This window comes from Chiloscyllium punctatum, chromosome 37 (assembly GCF_047496795.1).
Source record: "Chiloscyllium punctatum isolate Juve2018m chromosome 37, sChiPun1.3, whole genome shotgun sequence".
Taxonomy (NCBI): domain Eukaryota; kingdom Metazoa; phylum Chordata; class Chondrichthyes; order Orectolobiformes; family Hemiscylliidae; genus Chiloscyllium; species Chiloscyllium punctatum.
In genome coordinates, this window is record NC_092775.1 from 31,727,598 (window position 1) to 31,749,134 (window position 21,537).

At 39.8% G+C, this 21,537-nt stretch overlaps 1 protein-coding gene across 3 annotated transcripts in view; it reads left to right on the top strand.

Annotated features, from left to right (window-relative positions):
* The window catches only part of ripor3 (RIPOR family member 3), a 243,085-nt gene that overhangs the window by 95,384 nt on the left and 126,164 nt on the right, over positions 1 to 21,537 (top strand). For all 3 annotated transcript variants that reach the window (XM_072556548.1, XM_072556547.1, XM_072556546.1), the window contains exons 2-6: positions 5,342 to 5,456; positions 14,550 to 14,702; positions 17,473 to 17,551; positions 18,143 to 18,166; positions 19,976 to 20,029. In XM_072556548.1, coding sequence (XP_072412649.1) covers positions 5,368 to 5,456; positions 14,550 to 14,702; positions 17,473 to 17,551; positions 18,143 to 18,166; positions 19,976 to 20,029 — 399 coding nt within the window. In that variant the 5' untranslated portion in view covers positions 5,342 to 5,367. The remainder of the gene's footprint in view (positions 1 to 5,341; positions 5,457 to 14,549; positions 14,703 to 17,472; positions 17,552 to 18,142; positions 18,167 to 19,975; positions 20,030 to 21,537) is intronic.

Sequence of the window (21,537 nt, forward strand, 5' to 3'; positions counted from 1 at the left end):
CTGGACTCCCCATGCCAGGGAAAAAACTTTGTCTATTTATCCTATCCATACCTCTCATAATTTTGTAAACCTCTATAAGGTCACTGTTCAGCCTCTGACGCTCAAGGGAAAACAGCCCCACCCTGTCGAGCCATTCCCTATAGCTCAAATTCTCCAACCCTGGCAACATCCTTGTAAATCTTTTCTGAAATCTTTCAAGTTTCACAACAACTTTCCGATCGGAGGGATACCAGAATCGCACGCAATATTCCAACAGTGGCCTAATCAATGTCCTGTACAGCCGCAACATGGCCTCCCAACTCCTGTACTCAATACTCTGACCAATAAAGGAAAGCATACCAAACGCCTTCTTCACTATCCTATCTACCTGTGACTCCACTTTCAAGGAGCTATGAACGTGCACTCCAAGGTCTCTTTGTTCGGCAACACTCCCTAGGTTCTTTCCATTTAGTGTATAAGTCCTGTGAAGATTTGCTTTCCCAAAATGCAGCACCTTGCATTTATCTGAATTAAACTCCATCAGCTTCTCCTCAGCCCATTGGCTCATCTGATCAATATCCCATTGTAATCTGAGGTAACCTTCTTCGCTGTCCACTACACCTCCAATCTTGGTATCATCTGCAAACTTACTAACTTCTAGCAAGAGTGAGCGAGTTACATTGCATGCCTGGCTGATGATCTTAAATTGGATGTTTATGTAATTCTTAGCACAGTTAAGGCTATTTACTATGTATTGTTCTACTACAAAATCATATCTAATGTGGACATTGCTCGGCATTTTGTAAACATAAGATAGTTGTATATAGTTAATACTCTGCTTGTTGCAAACAGCCAAAGGAGTCTGCTGTTTTGAAATGATCTACCAGTTGTTGGATGTTAGGTTTATGTAACTGGCATCATACCAGCACTGAAATTTATGTATCGTATTAGTCATTTATGTGGTTGGCTGACCATCCTTTTTATTGGCTCAATAGCATTTTGGTGGAGAATAACAGTCATGTTGCTTCTTGAAAGTAGCAGTGTGAAATGACTAGCTTCACATATTGCTCAAAGTTTTCAGACACTTTATCCTTTGAAGATAATCTGAAAATAGACTGGAAAGGGATCTCATTGGGTTGCTCCATATCAAAGGTGAAATTGAGCATGCTATTGAACTCATTAAGGTGTGTAGGGAAACTTTTATGTGCAGCTGCAGATTGAAATATAGCAAACATAATATCATCTATGTTATGAAAATATACAAGAAATAGAAGGTTAGAGGCCATTTCATCAAAGATACATTCCTTGAGGAAAGCAATAAATGTTACAACTGGACATTGAATCTCCTCCAGGCTCAGCTTTTAGTAATGTTCTCATTAGTTTCTGTGAGAAACTCATCATTGATAGAACGACCTCTATGGAAGATGTGATTCAATCATTGGATAGCACTTATTAAATAAACCTGGTTGTACTTAAAATTATACGCATATCTGATTAAAGCTTACTGAAAAAAGACAATTTGTCAAAGTTTTTAATCTTGCACTCACCAGGACAACTCACAAGAAATACCAACACAAAGGGAAGACAAACTAGATACTGTATGAGGCGAGAGTGCTGATGTGTTGTCAAGTAGACTCTGATTGGTAGAGTTATTGCAAAGGAGAATGTAGCAGTTAGTGACAAAATGACAGTTAACTGCCAAATCTTCTTTAAATTTTAAACTAATCCCTGAGAATGTGATAAGGCACTATATAAATGTAATTTCTTTTTTTTGTTCTTGAGCAAATGTAAACATTGAAGGTTGCCTTACGATCAGAATAAATCCACTTTTGGAGAGTATGTATTAAATTTGCTTGCAATTCCAGTCAAAGCTATCTGCATTTCAGAATTTGCCCAACAATATCATTTTCATGAGAGCTTTAAAATCTTGTCCATCATGTGGCAATAATGTTGTTTCACTTACTGCTTGAAAACCAGGCGAGATCTATATTTTAATAAAGTCCCCTTCAGCTTAAATTATTGTCAAAGAAATGGTCAAGGGGAGAAAACAAGACTCAATCAGTCAATAATTACGGTTTGTTTTCAGACTTTTCATCATCATGCTAGGTAACATCATCAGTGAGCCTCTGGTGAAGTGCTGGTATTCTGTCCTGCTTTCTATTAATGTGGCTTGGTCTGTTAAGGTGGATGGTATCATTTCCAGTTCTTTTTCTCAGCAGTTGGTAAATGAAGTCCAAATCGATGTGTTTATTAATGGAGTTCCTGTTTGAGTGCCAGGCCTCTAGGAATTCCTGTGTTTGTCTCTGTTTAGCCTGTCCTAGGATGGATGTACTGTCCCAGTCGAAGTGGTGCATGTAAGAAAACCATATCACAGCTGAATTGAAGAAGATTCATAAATCAGGCGAAATTAGCAAGACAGATCTGCAAAAAATTAAGTCTGTTGGATCCAACACACCTCGCTTCTACGGATTACCTAAGGTACACAAACCAAAGGCCTCCCTCAGATCCATATTCTCGCTACCTGGAACACCAACATACAGACTAGTTAAGGAACTCTGTTGAAAACTGAAATACCTAGTAGAAGACTCATGCCACTCCATCCAATCCACCCAAGGATTCCTCAACACCATCAGAGATACGAAAATAGAAGAGGACGAAATAATGGTCTCCTTTGACGTAACAGCCCTATTCACATCAATTAACATCAGCATGGCCAAAGAAACACTGACCATACTACTAGAGGAACCAAGGACACAAACACCAGACAGCACTAACTTCATCAGCAAGGACAACATCCTCAAGCTAGTAGACATGTACCTCACTACCCACTCCACCTTTAATGACAAGACCTGCAAACAAATCAATGGAATACCTATGGGATCACCAATATCAAGCTTCTTAGCAGAAGTGGTAATGCAGAGACTCGAGCAAACAGCCCTCCCCATGATCCAACCCAAACTTTGGGACCGGTACAGGATGATATCTTTGTCATCACAAAATGGACCAATTAGAGGAAACCTACATCATTATCGATAGCATCCTTACTGGCATAAATTTCACGAAAAAGGAGAACAACAACAGACTCCCCTTCCTACGTGTCACAGTGGAACGAACAGTTAATGGAGAACTGCAGACTAGCGTCAACTGGGAAGCAGCACACAGACCAGATACTTTACTACAGAAGCAATCATCCTGATACCCACAAATGGAGCTGCTGCAGGATATTATTTAAATGGGCTACAACACAGTGCAGAACCCAGCAACTACGAGTGGCAGAGGTACTTATATAGTGTATTCAAGAACAATGGGTATCCGATAAACACAGTCCTCCAATTCATAAACAACAAAACCAAACATGTAGACACAACACACCCAGAAACCCTTGCCACACTACCATACATCAAAGACATCTCAGAGATGACAACCAGACTACTCTGATCCCTTGGCATCGTGGTAGCCCACAAACCTATCAACACACTGAAACAGCTACTGATAAACCTAAAGGACCCTTCACCAACAGCCAGCAAAACTAATGTCATTTGCAAAATACACTGCAAGGACTGTAACAAACTCTACAATGGACAGGCAGGCAGAAAACTAGCCACCAGGTTACACTAACACCAACTAGCCACCAAAGGCATGACCCTCTATCACCAGTATCCTTACAACAGATGAAGATCCTTACATCACTTTGACTGGGTCAACACATCCATCCTAGGACAGGCTAAACAGAGACACGCACAATAATTCCTCGAGGCCTAACATTCACACCGGAACTCCATCAACAAACACATTGATTTGGACCCCATTTACCAACCTCTGAGAAAAAGAACCGGAAATGACATCACTCACCTTAACAAACCAAGACACGTAAATACAAAGCAGGATAGAACACCAGCGCCTCAACAGAGGTTCACTGATGATGTTACCTAGCTTGGTGACGAAACGTCTGAGAACAAACCTTGCAGCTCAGCTAGACAGACGTTCAGATATCCATCTATAAATGCATTCTAACTGCAGATGCATGGTGAGAAGACAACAGGATGCAAATGATCCTTTTGCTGAAACGTGAGCAACATGAATGGGTTATGTCATGAGGAAAAGTTAGATTGAATGGACTTGGTTCTACTTGAATTTAGAAGAGTGAAGGGTGAATTGATTGAAGTGTATGAGGTCCAGAATGCTATTCATAGAATGGATGTGGAAATTCTGTTTCCTCTTGTAGTCAGTCCAGAACTAAGGGGCATTGTTTTAAAATTAGGGGTCATCCTTTTGGGATAGAGGTGAAGACAATTTTTTCCTGAAGGTTGTATGACTTTGAAACTCTCTGCCTTAGGAGGTGGTGGAGGAGGATCCATTAATTATTTTTAAGACAGAGGTGGATAAATTCTTCTTAGAAGGGGGCATCAAAAGTTCGTAGTGAAAGGTAGGAATCTGTAATTTGAAACAGATCACCATGATCTTAATGAATGGCTAAAGGTGCTAAAGGTGTATCTGTGCTCCTATTTTGTATGAGAATTATTAATTCAGTTTCTCCTGCTGTCTGTGGCACCTTAATACACCAACAAGTTGCCCTATTTGGTACATATGTAAACTCATATAGTCATGATTGCATTGCTTGAACACCCACTTCAGATAACTATTACATCTGATTTTCAGAGAAATAAATATCTGAGATCACATTTCATTTTTACAGCATCTTACTTCTTTAAAATTCTTAATTACTTATTAAAATAGCTTATTTGTATGTTTTTCTTGATAAATTGTTTAAATGAGAATTTACTTTGATAGTCAGCAAGAATAACACCATGGTCATTTTCCACAAAATTCAAAACAAGTTGACATAGTTTTTGCATTACCAGGTGTGTTCATCCCAATTAAATAAATTACATCTGTTTCAACTGTTGTTTCCCACAAGGTGGAATGCTCCAGAAATAAGAGCAGGCATGCCATTTACTCGGGCATGATTAGTTTATGGGAATTGTTCAGCATTTCCACATTAAAGAACACCAATGTAAAGGAATCAGTGGCATTCATTTCTTGAAGACATTGCAATTGTCATAGCTCTGATGTTCCATATGTTCAAGTTTTGCTTGTTTCTCTGTGGGGTTCAACTTTCAGATACTTTCCAGAAGTCACTGTTAAAACTGTCACTACTGAGAGTGAATTCATGCCTTTCTAACATTAGTGTTCTTTCTGCTTGTTTTAAAGTAACTTCAATAAAAATATAATTCCAAAAATGGAAGAATTTATTTTTACAACCTACCAACCAAGTTTTACCAATGTGAAAATTTTCCCTTGCCCATAATGAAAAAAGAGGTGCTCCTTCATTTCTGATTTTTTTTTTCTTACCTATCTCTAGGAATTGTACCAAAATCCCTGGGAATAATGTCTGTGAAACTGCACTTTGTATCTCCTGCTGATTCTAGCGGAATCAACCGCAGCCGTTCATTTACAATGCATATCAAAAGAACTCAGTAAGTATTATGGGAGTTTAATCACCATCTTAACAAAATGTGAATGTATTAAGTTCATTTATGTGGCAACTAATCACTTTTCCAATGAATGGAAAATGAAAAGCAAATCAATTATTCTTTTCTTCCCGAGTAATGCAACTTGACTCTGCTCTATCAAAAAGTCAAAGTTGTTTTTTTCTCAATTGTTAACCAAATGAGTTGTGTCATCAGTATACAGGAAAAACACCTTTCTGGAATACCCTGATTCATGCTATTCCTTCCTCTGCATGAGATGATGTTTCTCACTGCCAGTCAGCTCCACACTAGTAAAGCAATTAGACTCATAGACATAGAGATGTACAGCATGGAAACAGACCCTTTGGTCCAACCCGTCCATGCTGACCAGATATCCCAACCCAATCTAGTCCCAACTACCAGCAACCGGCCCATATCCCTCCTAACCCTTCCTATTCATATACCCACCCAAATGCCTCTTAAATGTTGCGATTATACCAGCCTCCACCATTTCCTCTGGCAGCTTATTCCATACACGTACCACCCTCTGTGTGAAAACGTTGCCCCTTAGGTCTCTTCTGCATCTTTCTCCTCTCATCCTAAACCTATTCCCTCTAGTTCTGGACTCCCCGACCCCAGGGAAAAGCCTTTGTCTATTTATCCTATCCATGCCCTTCGTGATTTTGTAAACCTCCATAAGGTCACCCCTCAACCTCCGACACTCCAGGGAAAACAGCCCCAGCCTGTTCATTCTCTCCATATAGCTCAGATCTTCCAACCTTGGCAACATCCTTGTAAATCTTTTCTGAACCCATTCAAGTTTCACAATATCTTTCCAATAGGAAGGAGACCAAAATTGCACGCAATATTCCAACAGTGGCCTAACCAATGTCCTGTACAGCTGCAACATGACCTCCCAACTCCTGTATTCAATACTCTGACCAATAAAAGAAAGCATATCAAATGGCTTCTTCACTAACCTATCTACCTGCGACTCCATTTTCAAGGAGCTATGAACCAACACTCCAAGGTGTCTTTGTTCAGCAACACTCCCTAGGACCTTACCATTAAGTGTATAAGTCCTGCTAAAGTTTGCTTTCCTAAAATGCAGCACCTCGCATTTATCTGAACTAAACTCCATCTTCCACTTCTCAGCCCATTGGCCCATTTGGTCCAGATCCTGTTGTAATCTGAGGTTACCTTCTTCATTGTCCACTACACCTCCAATTTTGGTGTCATCTGCAAATTTACTAACCGTACCTCTTATGCTCAAATCCAAATCATTTATGTAAATGACAAAAAATAGTGGACCCACCACTGATCCTTGTGGCACCCCACTGGTCACAGGCCTCCAGTCTGAAAAACAACCCTTTACCACCACCCTCTGTCTTCTACCCTTGAGCCAGTTCTATATCCAAATGGCTAGTTCTCCCTGTATTCCGTGAGATCTAACCTTGCTAACCAGTCTCCCATGGGGAACCTTGTCAAACGCCTGACTGAAATCCATATAGATCACATCTACTGCACTGCCCACATCAATCCTCTTTGTTACTTCTTCAAAACACTCAATCAATTATGTGAGACATGATTTCCCACGCACAAAGCCATGTTTACTATTCCTAATCAGTCCTTGCCTTTGTGGGCGGCACGGTGGCACAGTGGTTAGCACTGCTGCCTCGCAGCGCCGGAGACCCGGGTTCAATTCTCGCCTCAGGCGACTGACTGTGTGGAGTTTGCACGTTCTCCCCGTGTCTGCGTGGGTTTCCTCCGGGTGCTCCGGTTTCCTCCCACAGTCCAAAGATGTGCAGGTCAGGTGAATTGGCCATGCTAAATTGCCCGTAGTGTTAGGTAAGGGGTAGATGTAGATGTAGGGGTATGGGTGGGTTACGCTTCGGCGGGGCGGTGTGGACTTGTTGGGCCGGAGGGCCTGTTTCCACACTGTAAGTAATCTAATCTAAATACATGTTCATCCTGTCCCTCAGGATGCCCTCTAACAACTTGCCCACCACCGACGTCAGGCTCACTGGTTTATAGTTCCCTGACTTGTCCTTACCACCCTTCTTAAACAGTGGCACCACATTAGCCAACCTCCAGTCTTCCGGCACCTCACCTGTGACTATCGATGATACAAATATCTCAGCAAGAGGCCCAGTAATTACTTCTCTAGCTTCCCACAGAGTTCTAGGGTACATCTGATCAGGTCCTGGGGATTTACCCACCTTTATGCATTTCAAGACATCCAGCATTTCCTCCTCTGTAATATGGACATTTTGCAAGGTGTCACGATCTATTTCCCTACATTTTATACCTTCCATATCCTTCCATATCAGTAAATACTGATGCAAAATACTCGTTTAGTATCTCCTATTTTCTGCAGGTCCACACATAGGCAGCCTTGCTGATCATTGAGGGGCCCTATTCTCTCCCTGGTTACCCTTTTGTCCTTAATGTATTTGTCAAAATCCTTTGGATTCTCCTTAATTCTATTTGCCAAAGCTATCTCATGTCTCCGTTTTGCTCTCCTGATTTCCTTCTTAAGTATACTCCTACTGCCTTTATACTCTTCTAAGGATTCACTCGATCTATCCTACCTATACCTTACATATGCTTCCTTCTTTTTCTTAAACAAACCCTCAATTTGTTTAGTCATCCAGCATTCCCGATACCTACAGCCTTTCCTTTCACCCTAACAGGAATATACTTTCTCTGGATTCTTGTTATCTCATTCCAGAGGGCTTTCCATTTTCCAGCTGACCCTTTACCTGCAAACATCTGCCCCTAATCTTGCCTAATACCATCAAAAGTGGCCTTCCTTCAATTTAGAACTTCAACTTTTAGATCTGATCTATCACTTTCCATCACTATTTTAAAACGAAAAGAATTATGGTCGCTGGCCACAAAGTGCTCCCCCACTGACACCTCAGTCACCTGCCCTGCCTTATTTCCCAAGAGTAGGTCAAGTTTTGCACTTTCTCTAGTAGGTACATCCACATACTGAATCAGAAAATTTTCTTGTACACACTTAACAAATTCCTCTCCATCTAAACCCTTAACACATGGCAGACGCAGTCGATGTTTGGAAAGTTAAAATCCCCTACCAAAACCACCCTATTATTCTTACAGATAGCTGAAATCTCCTTACAAATTTGTTTCTCAATTTCCCTCTGACTATTTGGGGGTTCTATAATACAATCCCAATAAGGTGATCATCCCTTTCTTATTTCTCAGTTCCACCCAAATAACTTCCCTGGATGTATTTCCAGGAATATCCTCCCTCAGCACAGCTGTAATGCTATCCCTTATCAAAAATGCCACTCCCCATTCTCTCTTGCCTCCCTTTCTATCCTTCCTGTAGCATTTGTATCCTGGAACATTAAGCTGCCAGTCCTGCCCATCCCTGAGCCATGTTTCTGTAATTGCTATGATATCCCAGTCCCATGTTCCCAACCATGCCCTGAGTTCATCTGCCTTCCCTGTTAGGCCCCTTGCATTGAAATAAATGCAGTTTAATTTATTAGTCCTACCTTGTCCCTGCCTGCCCTGACTATTTGACTCGCTTCTGCTCTCAACTGTACCAGTCTCAGATTGATCTCTTTCTTCACTATCATCCTGGGTCCCACCCCCCACCTTACTAGTTTAAATCTTCGCGAGCAGCTCTAGCAAATCTCCCTGCCAGTATATTTGTCCTTTTCCAATTTAGGTGCAATCAGTTCTTCTTATACAGGTCACTTCTACCCCAAAAGAGATTCCAATGATCCAAAAATGTGAATCCTTCTCCCATACACCAGCTCCTCAGCCATGCATTCATCTGCTCTATCCTCCTATTCCTGCCCTCACTAGCTCATAGCACCGGGATTAATCCAGATATTACTATTCCCGAGGACCTCGTTTTTAAATTCCTGCCTAACCCTCTGTAATCAACCTTCACAATCTCAACCTTTTTCCTTCCTATGTCGTTGGTTTCAGTGTGGACAATGACCTCTTGCGGGCCCCTCTCACCCTTGAGAACATTCTGCACCCTCTCTGAGACATCCTTGATCCTGTCACCAGGGAAGCAACACACCATTCTGATTTTTCGCTGCTGGCCACAGAAACGTCTGTCTGTACCTCAGTCTAGAGAATCCCCTAACACAATTGATCTCTTGGAACCTGACGTACCCCTCGGAGCATTACAGCCAGTCTCAATACCAGAAACTTGGCTGTTTGTGCTACGTTCCCCTGAGAATCCATCACCCCCTACATTTTCCAAAACAGCATACTTGTTTGAAATGGGTATAGCCACAGAACACGCCTGCACTTGGTGCCAACTTCTCTTAGCTTTCCTGGAGTTAACCCATCTATGTGACTGTATCTGAGACTTTCCCTCATTCCTATACCTGCCATCCATCACATATTGTTGCGATTGCAAATTCCTCATTGCTTCTAACTGTCTATCCAACAATCCACTTGATCTGATAAGATTCGCAACCGACAGCATTTATTGCAGATATAATCCGCAGTAACCCTTAAACTCTCTTTAAACTCTCACATCTGAGAAGAAGCACATATCACTCTACTAAAAGCCATTTTTTCTCCTTCACAATCTACAGACCCAGAAAATATTCCTGTACAAAACACCGCCACAGGTTAGATTAATAGTTACGGTTTATATTTTCAGTTTAATCAAGAGACAGATCTCAAAAAACATATAATCAAGAAAGAACCCACTCTACCCTCTACTGCAGACTTTTTGTAGGCCACTTGAAACAATTAACTTATCTAATTCTGGGCTGTGAACTTCATCCAAACAGTTCCTCCAAGATCAGTTGTGAATTTCACTGTTTGTTAATTTTCCCAGACACACTCCAATGTCCAGCGATACATGAATTCAAACAGCAAAGGCGGTAACTGTGCAGGTTCACACTGGTGTCAGTTTCTTTCTCTCTCTCTCTCTCTCTCTCTCCTGCACTGACCTCACCATGTGAATCCTTTGCATGTTCTTCTCCCTTTTAAAACTACTGTTGTTTTGACTTTTTTTTCCAAAGTTCCAAAACAATGCAACAGCATATAAAACAGTAATTGCTGCTCCTGGAATTCGAGGAAATCACCTCTAGCACCTAAAATACCTCAAAAATTTGAATGGTAACAATTGTTAATGAAACAAGGGAGCTGATGACTAGTGCCCATGGTTCTAAAGCTCCAAAGTCTGGGGACATTAAGCTGTTTTATTATTTGCATATAAATTAGTTGATTGGTTGTAGTAGCATTGAAAAACTAGGCTGTAACTCATATATAGAGTCTTGCTATTAAAACCATGTGAGACTCAAGTGTATGATGACAGCATAATTCTGATAAACCTATGCAAAGACTCTTCACAATTTTAATATCCTTTGTACAAAAGGGTTCACATAAAGAGGAACTACATTTGTATTCTAACCAACATGTGATTCAAATTTTCTTGTTACTCCTTTATCCTTGTACTCTATGTTCTGTTCGTAAAGCTTGTTTATTTTTGTTTCACAATGGTTTATCCACCTAAACTTACACTATAATGGAATTATATATTTAATCCTATAGATCTCTCTTTTCAACACAAACTGCAAAGTTTTATTAAAGACCAAAGAGGGTGTTTATGCATGAAGGTACAGCTGAGGCACTAAAAATTTTAAGTTTATTAAATTCAAATACTTTGAATCTGTCTTTATCAAAGAATGAATTACTGTAATATCATGTGAAAAAGAAGGCAGTTCAGACACTTGAATGTTTTAACATTGGCAAGGAGAAGATCTGGGATAGAATGTATCCTTAAAATTGATAAGGCACCAGAACTGCATGAGATGCATCAATGCTATGAAACAAAGTGAGAGACTCTGACCATAATTTTCCAGTCTCCCTTAAACTTAGGTGGTGACAGAGTACCGAAGAATTGCAAATGTTGCACCACTGTTTAAAAACAGTGTAAAATAAACCTAGCAATGCATGTTTAAGTTCAACTTTGGTGGGGAAACATGATAATTTGGGAGAAAATTAATGGATACACGCAGGTTAATTAAGGAAAGCTGGTATTGGTCTGTAAAGAGTAAACAGTGTTAACTGAGATGCTTAGGTTTCTGGTAAGGTAGCAGAAAGGGTTGATGAGAATAGTACTGTTATCGTAGTGTACATGGTCATCTGAAGGGCATTTGATAATATACCACATAATAGATTTGTGACCAAGGTTACAGATGATGGAACAAAAGGGACAGTAGCAAAATGGATACAAAACTGGCTGAATGACGTAGTGTAGTGGTGAATCGATTTTGTACTGAACAAACTTTTATAGTGAAGTTTTCCAGGGCTTGATGTTAGGGTCTCTGCTATTCCTGATATATGTCAATGATGTAAATCTTGGTGTGCACGTCACCAGTTTAAAATTGCAGTAAATATGAAACTTGGAAGTATTGTGAACCAGGAGAAGGATATGAAGAATTTCAAAATGGCATAGGCACATTAGTGGAAAACTAGGCAAAAGTGAAGACTGCAGATGCTGCATACCAGAGTTTAGATCAGAGCGGTGCTGGAAAAGTACAGCAGGTGAGGCAGCATCCGAGGAGCAGGAAAATCAATATTTAGGACAAAAGCCCTTCAAACATTAGTGGAAAAGATAGGTGAATGACAAATGAGATTTAATGCAGAGAAATGCGATATGATTAATTTTGGTAGGTACAATGCAGAAAAAAAAACAGTGAAATAAAATGTATAACTCTAAAATTGTTTGGCATAAATGTGTTTAAATGATTGAAGATGGCAGGAAAAGTTGGTCGAGTGGTTAATAAAGCATCCTGGGTTTTAACATATGGGGCACAGAGTAGAAAAGCAAGGAAGTTATAAAACACTGTATGAAATACTAATTTAGCATCAACTTAAAAGGAAATTAGATCTTTATCTGAAAAAAGTATCAATTGCAAGGCTACAGAGGAAAGGCAGAGCAGTGGTATTTTCAGAGGGCCAGAGTGACACAACAGACTGAATGACTCCCTTTGGCATTGTAACCATATTATGATTCTATGATTTTCCACTGCAAATATCATAGTATTTATATTTCACTCAGTTTAAAAAGAAGAAATTCACAATATTTTTCCAATTCCTCCAAGTGTTGTACATTCAAATATATCTAATGATTTAAAATGAATCCCGGTGAGACATTATTACTCTTGATATGGGAGAACACTTTACTTGGAGACTTTGAGACAAAATCATTGTAATGTGTCAGTGATAAATGTAGCAGCCAAAGCACAGTCAAACTTATAGAGTTGTTTCTCTTTTAAAAAAACAAGCTTGTTTACTGCTACTTATTTTGTAAAAGAATATTTTGCAAGGATACGAGAATTTTTTGCAGCAGATTCACGTCAACAAACCAGGAAATCTATGAAATAAGCATTTCTCTGGAAAACTACTTAAAAAACCTTCGTGTTGCAAACTTGATACAAATAATAGTCCTCAAAGAAAGGATTCATGTATATGAACTATTTTGTGACCCTTGCAGTTCTAAAATTTCTTTCCCACTGTTTGAAATACGCAAATGTTTTCAATCAGATATCAAATTTATAATGAATGTAGGTTTGCACACTGAGCTGGAAGGTTCATTTACAGACGTTTCGTTACCCTATTAGGTAACATCTTCAGTGGGCCTTAGGCGAAGCAATGTTGAAAATTCCTGCTTTCTACTTATATGTTTGGGTTTCTTTGGGTTAGTGATATAAATAGAAAGTAGGAATTTTAAGTATTGCTTTGCCTGAGGCCCACTGAAGATGTTACCTAGTAAGGCAATGAAACGTCTAGAAATGAACCTTCCAGCTCAACGAGCAAACCTACATCTAAAACCTCAACCTGAGTTACAAATCTTCTCAAAACTCACTTTCAAATTTATGAATTACACTCACTTTATATAACTGACATTTTACAGATAAACATTAGAGGAAATCAGCACAGCAAAAGCAAACTATACAGTCTCCATTCTTATTTTTCTCCATGTACAATGTTCTCATTGAAATTTTCACTTCATAGCGAAGAAGGACTTGTGTTCATAAAGTACCTTTAAAACCACCAGATGTCTCAAAAGTATTTTACTGCCAGTATTCATTGTTGGAATGTGGAAGCCAATTTGTACTTAGCAAACTTTTATGAATAACATGCGATAATGATCAACCTCATTAATTTCTGTGTTTTGGTCAGGATGCTGAGGATGGTCAGGTCATCTTCTAATAGTGCTATGGGATATTTTTAAATGTCTAATTGAGAGAAAAAAGGAATTTGGTTAAATATTGCACCTAAAAATCGATGCTGCACTCCACAAATACTTTGTCCTTATTACAACAGAGAAGATCAAATGGCATTTTGATTACCCATATTGCTTAATTCGGAGAAACTAAAATCAGACAATGCCATGCATCCATTGTTAATTTATAGAACATAGAACATAGAACATAGAACATAGAACAATACAGCACAGAACAGGCCCTTCGGCCCACGATGTTGTGCCGAACTTCTAACCTAGATTAAGCACCCATCCATGTACCTATCCAAATGCCGCTTAAAGGTCGCCAATGATTCTGACTCTACCACTCCCACGGGCAGTGCATTCCATGCCCCCACCACTCTCTGGGTAAAGAACCCACCCCTGACATCTCCCCTATACCTTCCACCCTTCACCTTAAATTTATGTCCCCTTGTAACACTCTGTTGTACCCGGGGAAAAAGTTTCTGACTGTCTAATTTAGCTCATAACTTCATGTTAAACTATTTATATGTTCTACGACTTGTTGAGTTTAATACTGATTAAAGTGTGTGGATTATTTTCTTCAAAACAAAATACAGTAACACAGTTATTTTGTTTTGATATCCGTTGTTAACATAACTAGCTCGTGCATGGGAGGTAATGTTAAGAAAACTAACAGGCATTCAGCGCTAATAACTAAAATTAGAGTAATAACTTAGATCAGATGCTGCCAGGTTTTCCAGCACTTTTCACTTCCATTTCAGATTCTCCAACATCTGCAATATTTTGCTTTTGGATTGAGACACTGAAAAATACCTTGTTTGTTTCAAATGGATTAACAATGCTACAACTTTCTTTTGCAGAGTTTCTTCTGTCAGCAGAAGTTCTCCAAGGTCACAACTGCCCTCAATAAAATCTACAAGGAAGTATGCCAGTTCACAAAAGAATTTCAACAGTATGGAGCCACAGCCTAACCGAGTGGAGAAAATTTGCAAATCATTACGGAAAGGCCTAAAGTGAGAACCTGTATTTTTTTTAAAAAATTCATTCATGGGATGACAGCATCATTGGTTAGGCCAGCATTTAATGCCCAGAGTACAGTTAACAGTTAACCACATGATTGTGGGCATGGAGTCACATGTAGGCCAGACCAGATAAGGACATTAGTGAATCAGACGGGATTTTCCAAAAATCGACAATGGATTCATGGTCATCATTAGAACCTTAATTCCAGATTTTTGTTGAATTCAAATTCTACCATCTGCCATGGTGGCATTCAAATCCGGGTCCCCAGAACTTTACCAGGTCTCTGGATTAACATTCCAGCGACAATACCACTAGGCCAATGTCCTATACAGCTGCAACATGGCCTCCCAACTCCTATACTCAATGCTCTGACCAATAAAGGAAAGCATGCCAAATGCCTTCTTCACAATCCTCTTTACCTGCAATTCTAATTTCAAGGAATTATGAACATGCACTTCAAGGTCTCTTTGTTCAGCAACACTCCCCAGGACCTTATAATTATGTGTGTAAGCCTGTCCTGATTTGCCTTTGCAAAATGCAGCACTTCACATTTATCTAAATTAAACTCCATCTGCTACTCCTTCACCCAATGCTGCCTTGCAACGCAGAGACCTGGGCTCAATCTGGCCAATTGTCTGTGTAAAGTTTGCACATTCTCCCTGAGGCTGTGTGGATTCCTCCCACAGTCCAAAGATGTGCAGGTTAGGTAGGATTGACCATGCTAAATTGCCTATAGTGTCCAGAGATGTGCAGGGTAGGTGGATTAACCATAGGAAATGCAGGTTTACAGAGATAGGGGAGGGGGTTGTGTCGAGGTAGGATGCTCTTTGGAGGGTCTGTGTAGTCTCGATGAGCCAAATAGCCTGCTTCCATACCGTAGGGATTCTAAGATAAATAATATGTTGATTGAGTTAGAGGCAGTGGGGATATAATGCTTAAATTGAGAGAGCAAAATGAAGGAAGGTATTGCATGCAATAGTAAGAGTGGTAGAGCATGAACTTGGTCCATGGAATATATCGTTGAACTCCTTCCTGCATTGTTAGGTATTTCATCAGACAGTGCACAGACCTGGGTAGTGACCTCAGACCAGACTTGCACGATCTGGTGTTGTGACCTTCTCTTCTGCTCTTCAGAGAAGTGAGCACCCCCTTTTTGCACCACCCTCTCTAACAGGACCTCCGGTACTCTGTTTGGAATGAGCACGGAGTCATAAGTTTCCTTTTGTCTGCCAAGGTGAATATTTACAAATGTGCAGTGCAGCTCCAGGGTGCCAGCACTTGGCCAGGTGAGCTAACACCTTTTAAATATGGCGCCAGTCATACTGGCAGTGGCAGGTATGTCTGACTATGGAGAGTGGAAGAATTGGGCAAATTGTGGATAGGAGGGTGCCACTGGGCCCAGGTTGGTAGTTAATCAGGTGGGTTTGAGATGACTGTGTGAGAAAATTCATTAAGGCTTACTAAGAGAAATCCCCTATTCTTGATGAAGGGCTTTTGCCCGAAACATCGATATTACTGCTCCTCAGATGCTATCTGAACTGCTGTGCTTTTCCACCACCACTAATCCAGAAAGGGATATCCCCTCTGAAATTAAACAAAAATGGCAAAATATGGGAAGATTTGGCCCTTATTTTTGTTTCCAGAGTGGCAAAGTGAATTCACTGGTGCTCAACAAAGATGCATACTTAGCCCTCCTGTACTCCCTGTACGCTCACAACAATGTAGCCAAATTTTGTATGACTGCTACCTACAAGGTTGCTGATGACCATTGTACGCTGGATATCAGCAATGATAAGTCAGAATACATGAAGGAGACAGTGCTGGGTGACATGGTGCAATGATGACAACCTGTCTCTCCATGTCAGCAAAACAAAAGAACTGATCATTAACTTCAGGAAGAAAGGAGGAGTGTGCACTCTTATCTACACCAACTGAGCTGAGATGGAGAGGGTCGATAGCGTCAAGTTCCTAGGAGTGACGATAATCAACAATCTGTCCTGGACTTCCCACTCTGCTCAGGCCTGTAGAAACTACAGAAAGTTGTGTGCACAGCCCAGACCATCACAGAAGCCAACCTCCCATCCATGGACTTCATCTACACTTCTCATTCCTATCACAAGGCTGTCAACTTCATCAAAGACCCCTCCCACCCTGGTAATACACTCTTCCAACCTTTCCATCAGGCAGAAGAGACAGAAGTTTGAATACACGCACCAGCTGGTTCAAGAAAAGCTTCTTCCCTGCTGTCATTAGACTACTGAATGGACCTCTCTAATTAAAAATCTGATGTTGACCTTGCTTTTGTGCACCTCCTGTGGAACCATAACCCTGTATGCCTCGCTCTGACTAAGCACTCTGTGGTCTGACTGTGCTGTTTGCAAAACAAAACTTTTCACTGTACTTAGGTATATGTGACAACAATAAGTCAAATCAAGTTATAAATCTTCTGGCCAAGAAGTGAGAGTACCGACTGAGCCATAGATGGTTTGACCAGGTGGATACTTCTTCACAGATCAATGGTTATAGCAGTAGCAAATGAAGCAGAACTAAAATACAGTTTGAACATTAGAGATGTGACACAAGTCTTTACATATACAGCCTTATTAAAGTTTATTTTGCCCTAGCACAAAATCAGCCATCTATTCTCAATGTGCCATTTGAGTAGGGATATCCCAAAGCTCTTACAGGAGTCAAACTTCTCTGGAATAACCTTAAGTATCAGATTTTTGAGAGTTGACAACTACTTTTATTTTATTGCAGCGAATATCTCGAAACGCATCAGAATGAATTGGATTTGCTAAACATGCAGCAGAAAGACATGAAAAGGAACTCCAGACTGGTTTGTACAAAAATAGTAAAATTCATGTTTCGTTAATGTGACTCTGCAGTAAGGGAGGTAGTTTGTGGTTGTCCTTCTTCATGGAATATTGTCATATTGTATGTGGCTATAGTCAGTCTATGTGAACAGTGGCACTGACAAAGGGATTGAAGATGGACTCACACCCCAACTCTTTTAAATGGGATTGTCCAAATCATCATCCTGTAAAATCCAGGCCTATGTTCCTCAGGCTTTATTGTTTTTTCTCTACCTAAACATCCCCTTTCATGCCACCATTGGTAGTCATTCTTTCGGGTTTCATTTCAGGAATTGAATCCTTGAATCTTTCAATTTCTCCACTGGCCTCTCCTCTACTGATCTTTCTTATACACATTTTTGAGTCATTGCAATGCATCAGTAAGACTATATTATGGGAAGGGTGGGAAATTTTTCAAATAAATCTCTCTACTTCATTATGCTTAACTTATAGGTCTGTAACATTTTGCAAGAAAATCCAGTAATGCATTAGCACAAGTGCCTTTGTTGTATGAAATGAGTGATGATTGTTCCTTCAAGGAAAGCGAATACTAATAAATGTTCCTTATGTTCCAGGCTTTCTTATATGACCTGGATAAGGTAAGCATGAATGTATCATAGATGGGAAAGCATTTTTGATTTCTAGCTGAATTGGGCACAGCACAGGAGTAGTGGGTGCTCAGTCTATCCATGGTTAACATCAAATGGTCTGCACTATTCTCAAATTCTGGCTTTATTTAAATGTTCACGGGCAAGCTGTAGGCATCAAGTGGTTCAAAATTCAACTCGAAGTTCTGCAGTAGGCCTGGCCTGGCAGGGTGGAAGAACTCAACTCTGGACAGGTTTGAGCAGGGTCCTGCAGTGGGGTGCAGTATTTTTGAGGAGCCAGCATTTTGGGCCTTTTCTTGAGCATTCATTAGGTTAGTCACAGCATGAAACTTACAAATAGAACACCCTGTTTATTAACATGGACACCATGACATCAGGTTTCTGATTGAGAATGACCATTTACAATAAAAATACTATACAGTCATAAAGTCAGACAGCACGGAAACAGACCCTTCAGTCCAACCAGTCCATGCCATCTGGAATCCCAAGTTAAACTAGTCCTACCTGCCTGTGCTTGGCCTATATCCCTCCAAACATTTCTTATTCCCTTACTTAACTAAATGTCTTTTAAATATTGCACCTGTACCTGCATCTACCACTTGCTTCTGGAAGTACATTCCACATATGAACACTGTGTGGAAAAAAAAGCCTCTCATGTCTCTTTTAAACCTTTCTCCTCTTACCTTAAAAATATGCCCCCTCGTCTTGAAATCTACCACCCGAGGGAAAAGACACCTGCCACTCACCTCATCTACATCCCTCATTATTTTATAGACCTCAACAGGGTCACCTCTCAACCTCCAATGCTCCAGAGAAAAACGTCCCAGCCTGTCCAGCCTCTCTTTATAACTCAAACCCTCCATTCCAGGCAACTTCCTGATCAATGTCTTCGGAACCCTCTCCAGCTTAACAATATCTTTCAGGTAACAGGGTGATCACATTGAACACAGTATTCCAGAACAGGCCTCACCAATGTTCTCTACGTCCTCAACACAACATCCCAACTACTATATTCAAAGGACTGAGCAATGAAGGCAAGCATACCAAATGCCTTCTTAATCACACTATCTGTATGTGATGCAAATTTCAAAGAATTATGTACTTGAACCCTTAGATCTTTTTGTTCTACAACACTGCCCAAGGCCCTACTTTTAATTGTATAAATCTTGACTTTGTTTGTTTTTCCAAAATGTAATACCTTGCATTTATCCGAATTGAACTCTATCTGTTACTCTTCAGCCCATTGACCCAAACGATCAAGATCTCTGTAATTTTTTATCATTTTCTTCACAGTCCACTATATCACTAATCTTGGTGTCAACCTCAAACTTACTAACCATGATTGCTATATTTTCAAATTATTAAAGTTGTATCCATCATTGTATAGGGGCAAGATGCTACAATGTTGGCATCATGCATCTAGAAGCAAGGACAGCACCCTTCTTTGCCTGAATATTGCAAATTAATCTTACAATTTTCAGAGGACCCTGAGTTGTTTATATAACTGCCTCATGTCTGTAATAGATGGATGTAGTGCTTGACAACTTAGAAGCCTGAGTGAAAGTTACATCTCGCGATCCCTGGGCAATTCCCATCTCTAATTTTCAATTATTTGTGGTGTGTTCTATGAACCTAGGTCAAAAAATAGAGAACAAGACAAGGAACAGCTGCCCAGCAATTTAAATTCTTAATGGTAATTTTTGTAGGTAACATTATAGCATAAAGATTGTGATACAAGTTGTGTCAATACATAATAAGTGTCAATTACTTTTGGTAATTCATCGATATGATGCTTTTCAGCAAATTCGGACCACCGAAAGATACATCAGGAAACTGGAGTTTCACATCAGCAAGGTAAAGATTTGCAGCTTACAAATAAATCATTGCTTATCGTTTTTCTCTTTAAAAGGATGTATTTCTATAGGCGTTAGATGGATTATAAAAGCAGTTGCCTGAGATAACCATTTGATTTTCTCCTCACTGCTGTTCCTCATACATTTTTCAGTGTGATAATAATGTGTTGAGGGCAATCTGGTTAACTTAATAAATTATGAAGTCATTAGAGTTCATTGCATGAAGTGCTGATTTTTGAACTGTGGGAAAGAAGTAAAACTTCTGTTGTACAAGCACTTGGAAAGCAGTCACAAACTCAATTTTTAAGCACAATGTGCAATTTTTGTGACATCAAACCATGTAACCTTTGTTCTAATGGTCACATAATAAATCTAAAATCTGCAATTTTTTTTACTGCCCCGCCTAAAATCACTGCTGCATGACACATTGAAATATTTAGCTGGCCTTATTTTCCATAATATCCAGGAACAGCCTGTACTGTCACACTATTACCATGGAAACTGGCAGCAAGTTTCTATTTGAGCATGACCTTTACAATGGAGTTTATATTATTAAAGTGAAATCTATCCCAGTAAAAAGACAGCTTCCCTCTAGAAGTTGAGTCTCAAATTTTCTCAGTGATTTACATGATAATTCCAGAACAACGTTTTCTGACTAGGATATTCATAATACAGAGTTTTCTCCCACATGGTGAAATTACCCCTTTTACAAATACAACACGGAGGGACTTTTTTCCAAAATGGCCAAGCAAACCATCCTGATATAAAAATAATCACTATAAAGAGCTAAGTACCACCTCTTTTGGCAAACTAGAGATAGAGAATAAAATTAGCACCATCCTAACCCAGAGCACAACTAGGAAAATTATTATTTGATATGTCAACAAACAGTTACATTTCACAGTTTCCAATGGCTTAAGATCTCCTGGAACAATTACCATAAGATAACAAGGAGCAGAAGAAAATGTTATATTCCCAACTACATTCTTACCCACTCCTGATAACCTTTGCATCCTTGTTAGAATATATTTACCTCTGTCTTATAAAATATTCAATGACTGTTCCTCTGCTGCTGAACACCCATTGAAACTAAACTGCACCAGCCATCTAAAAACTAATGTTACAAGAGCGAGTCAAAAGCTGGCAATTCTGACTCCCCAAAGCCTATCCACCATCTACAAAAAAAAGTCAGGAATAGTCAGAAATACTCTGCTTTTACCTGGATGAGAACTGGCCTAGCAAGTGACACCCACATTCTATAAAATAAAAAGTGGAAATGTTTGCTGCTGATAGTGTTCAGAATCATTCACAATTCCTCAGACATGGAAGCACTCTGTGAGCACATCCAACAAAACCTGGACAGCATTCAGGCTTGGGCTGACAAGTGACAATCAATGTTCATGCATGCGAAATCCAGGCAATAGTCATCTCCAGTAACAGAAAATCTGACTATATCCCCTTTATGAACACTTGCTGAATCTCCTACCATCAACAGTCTGGGAATTACCA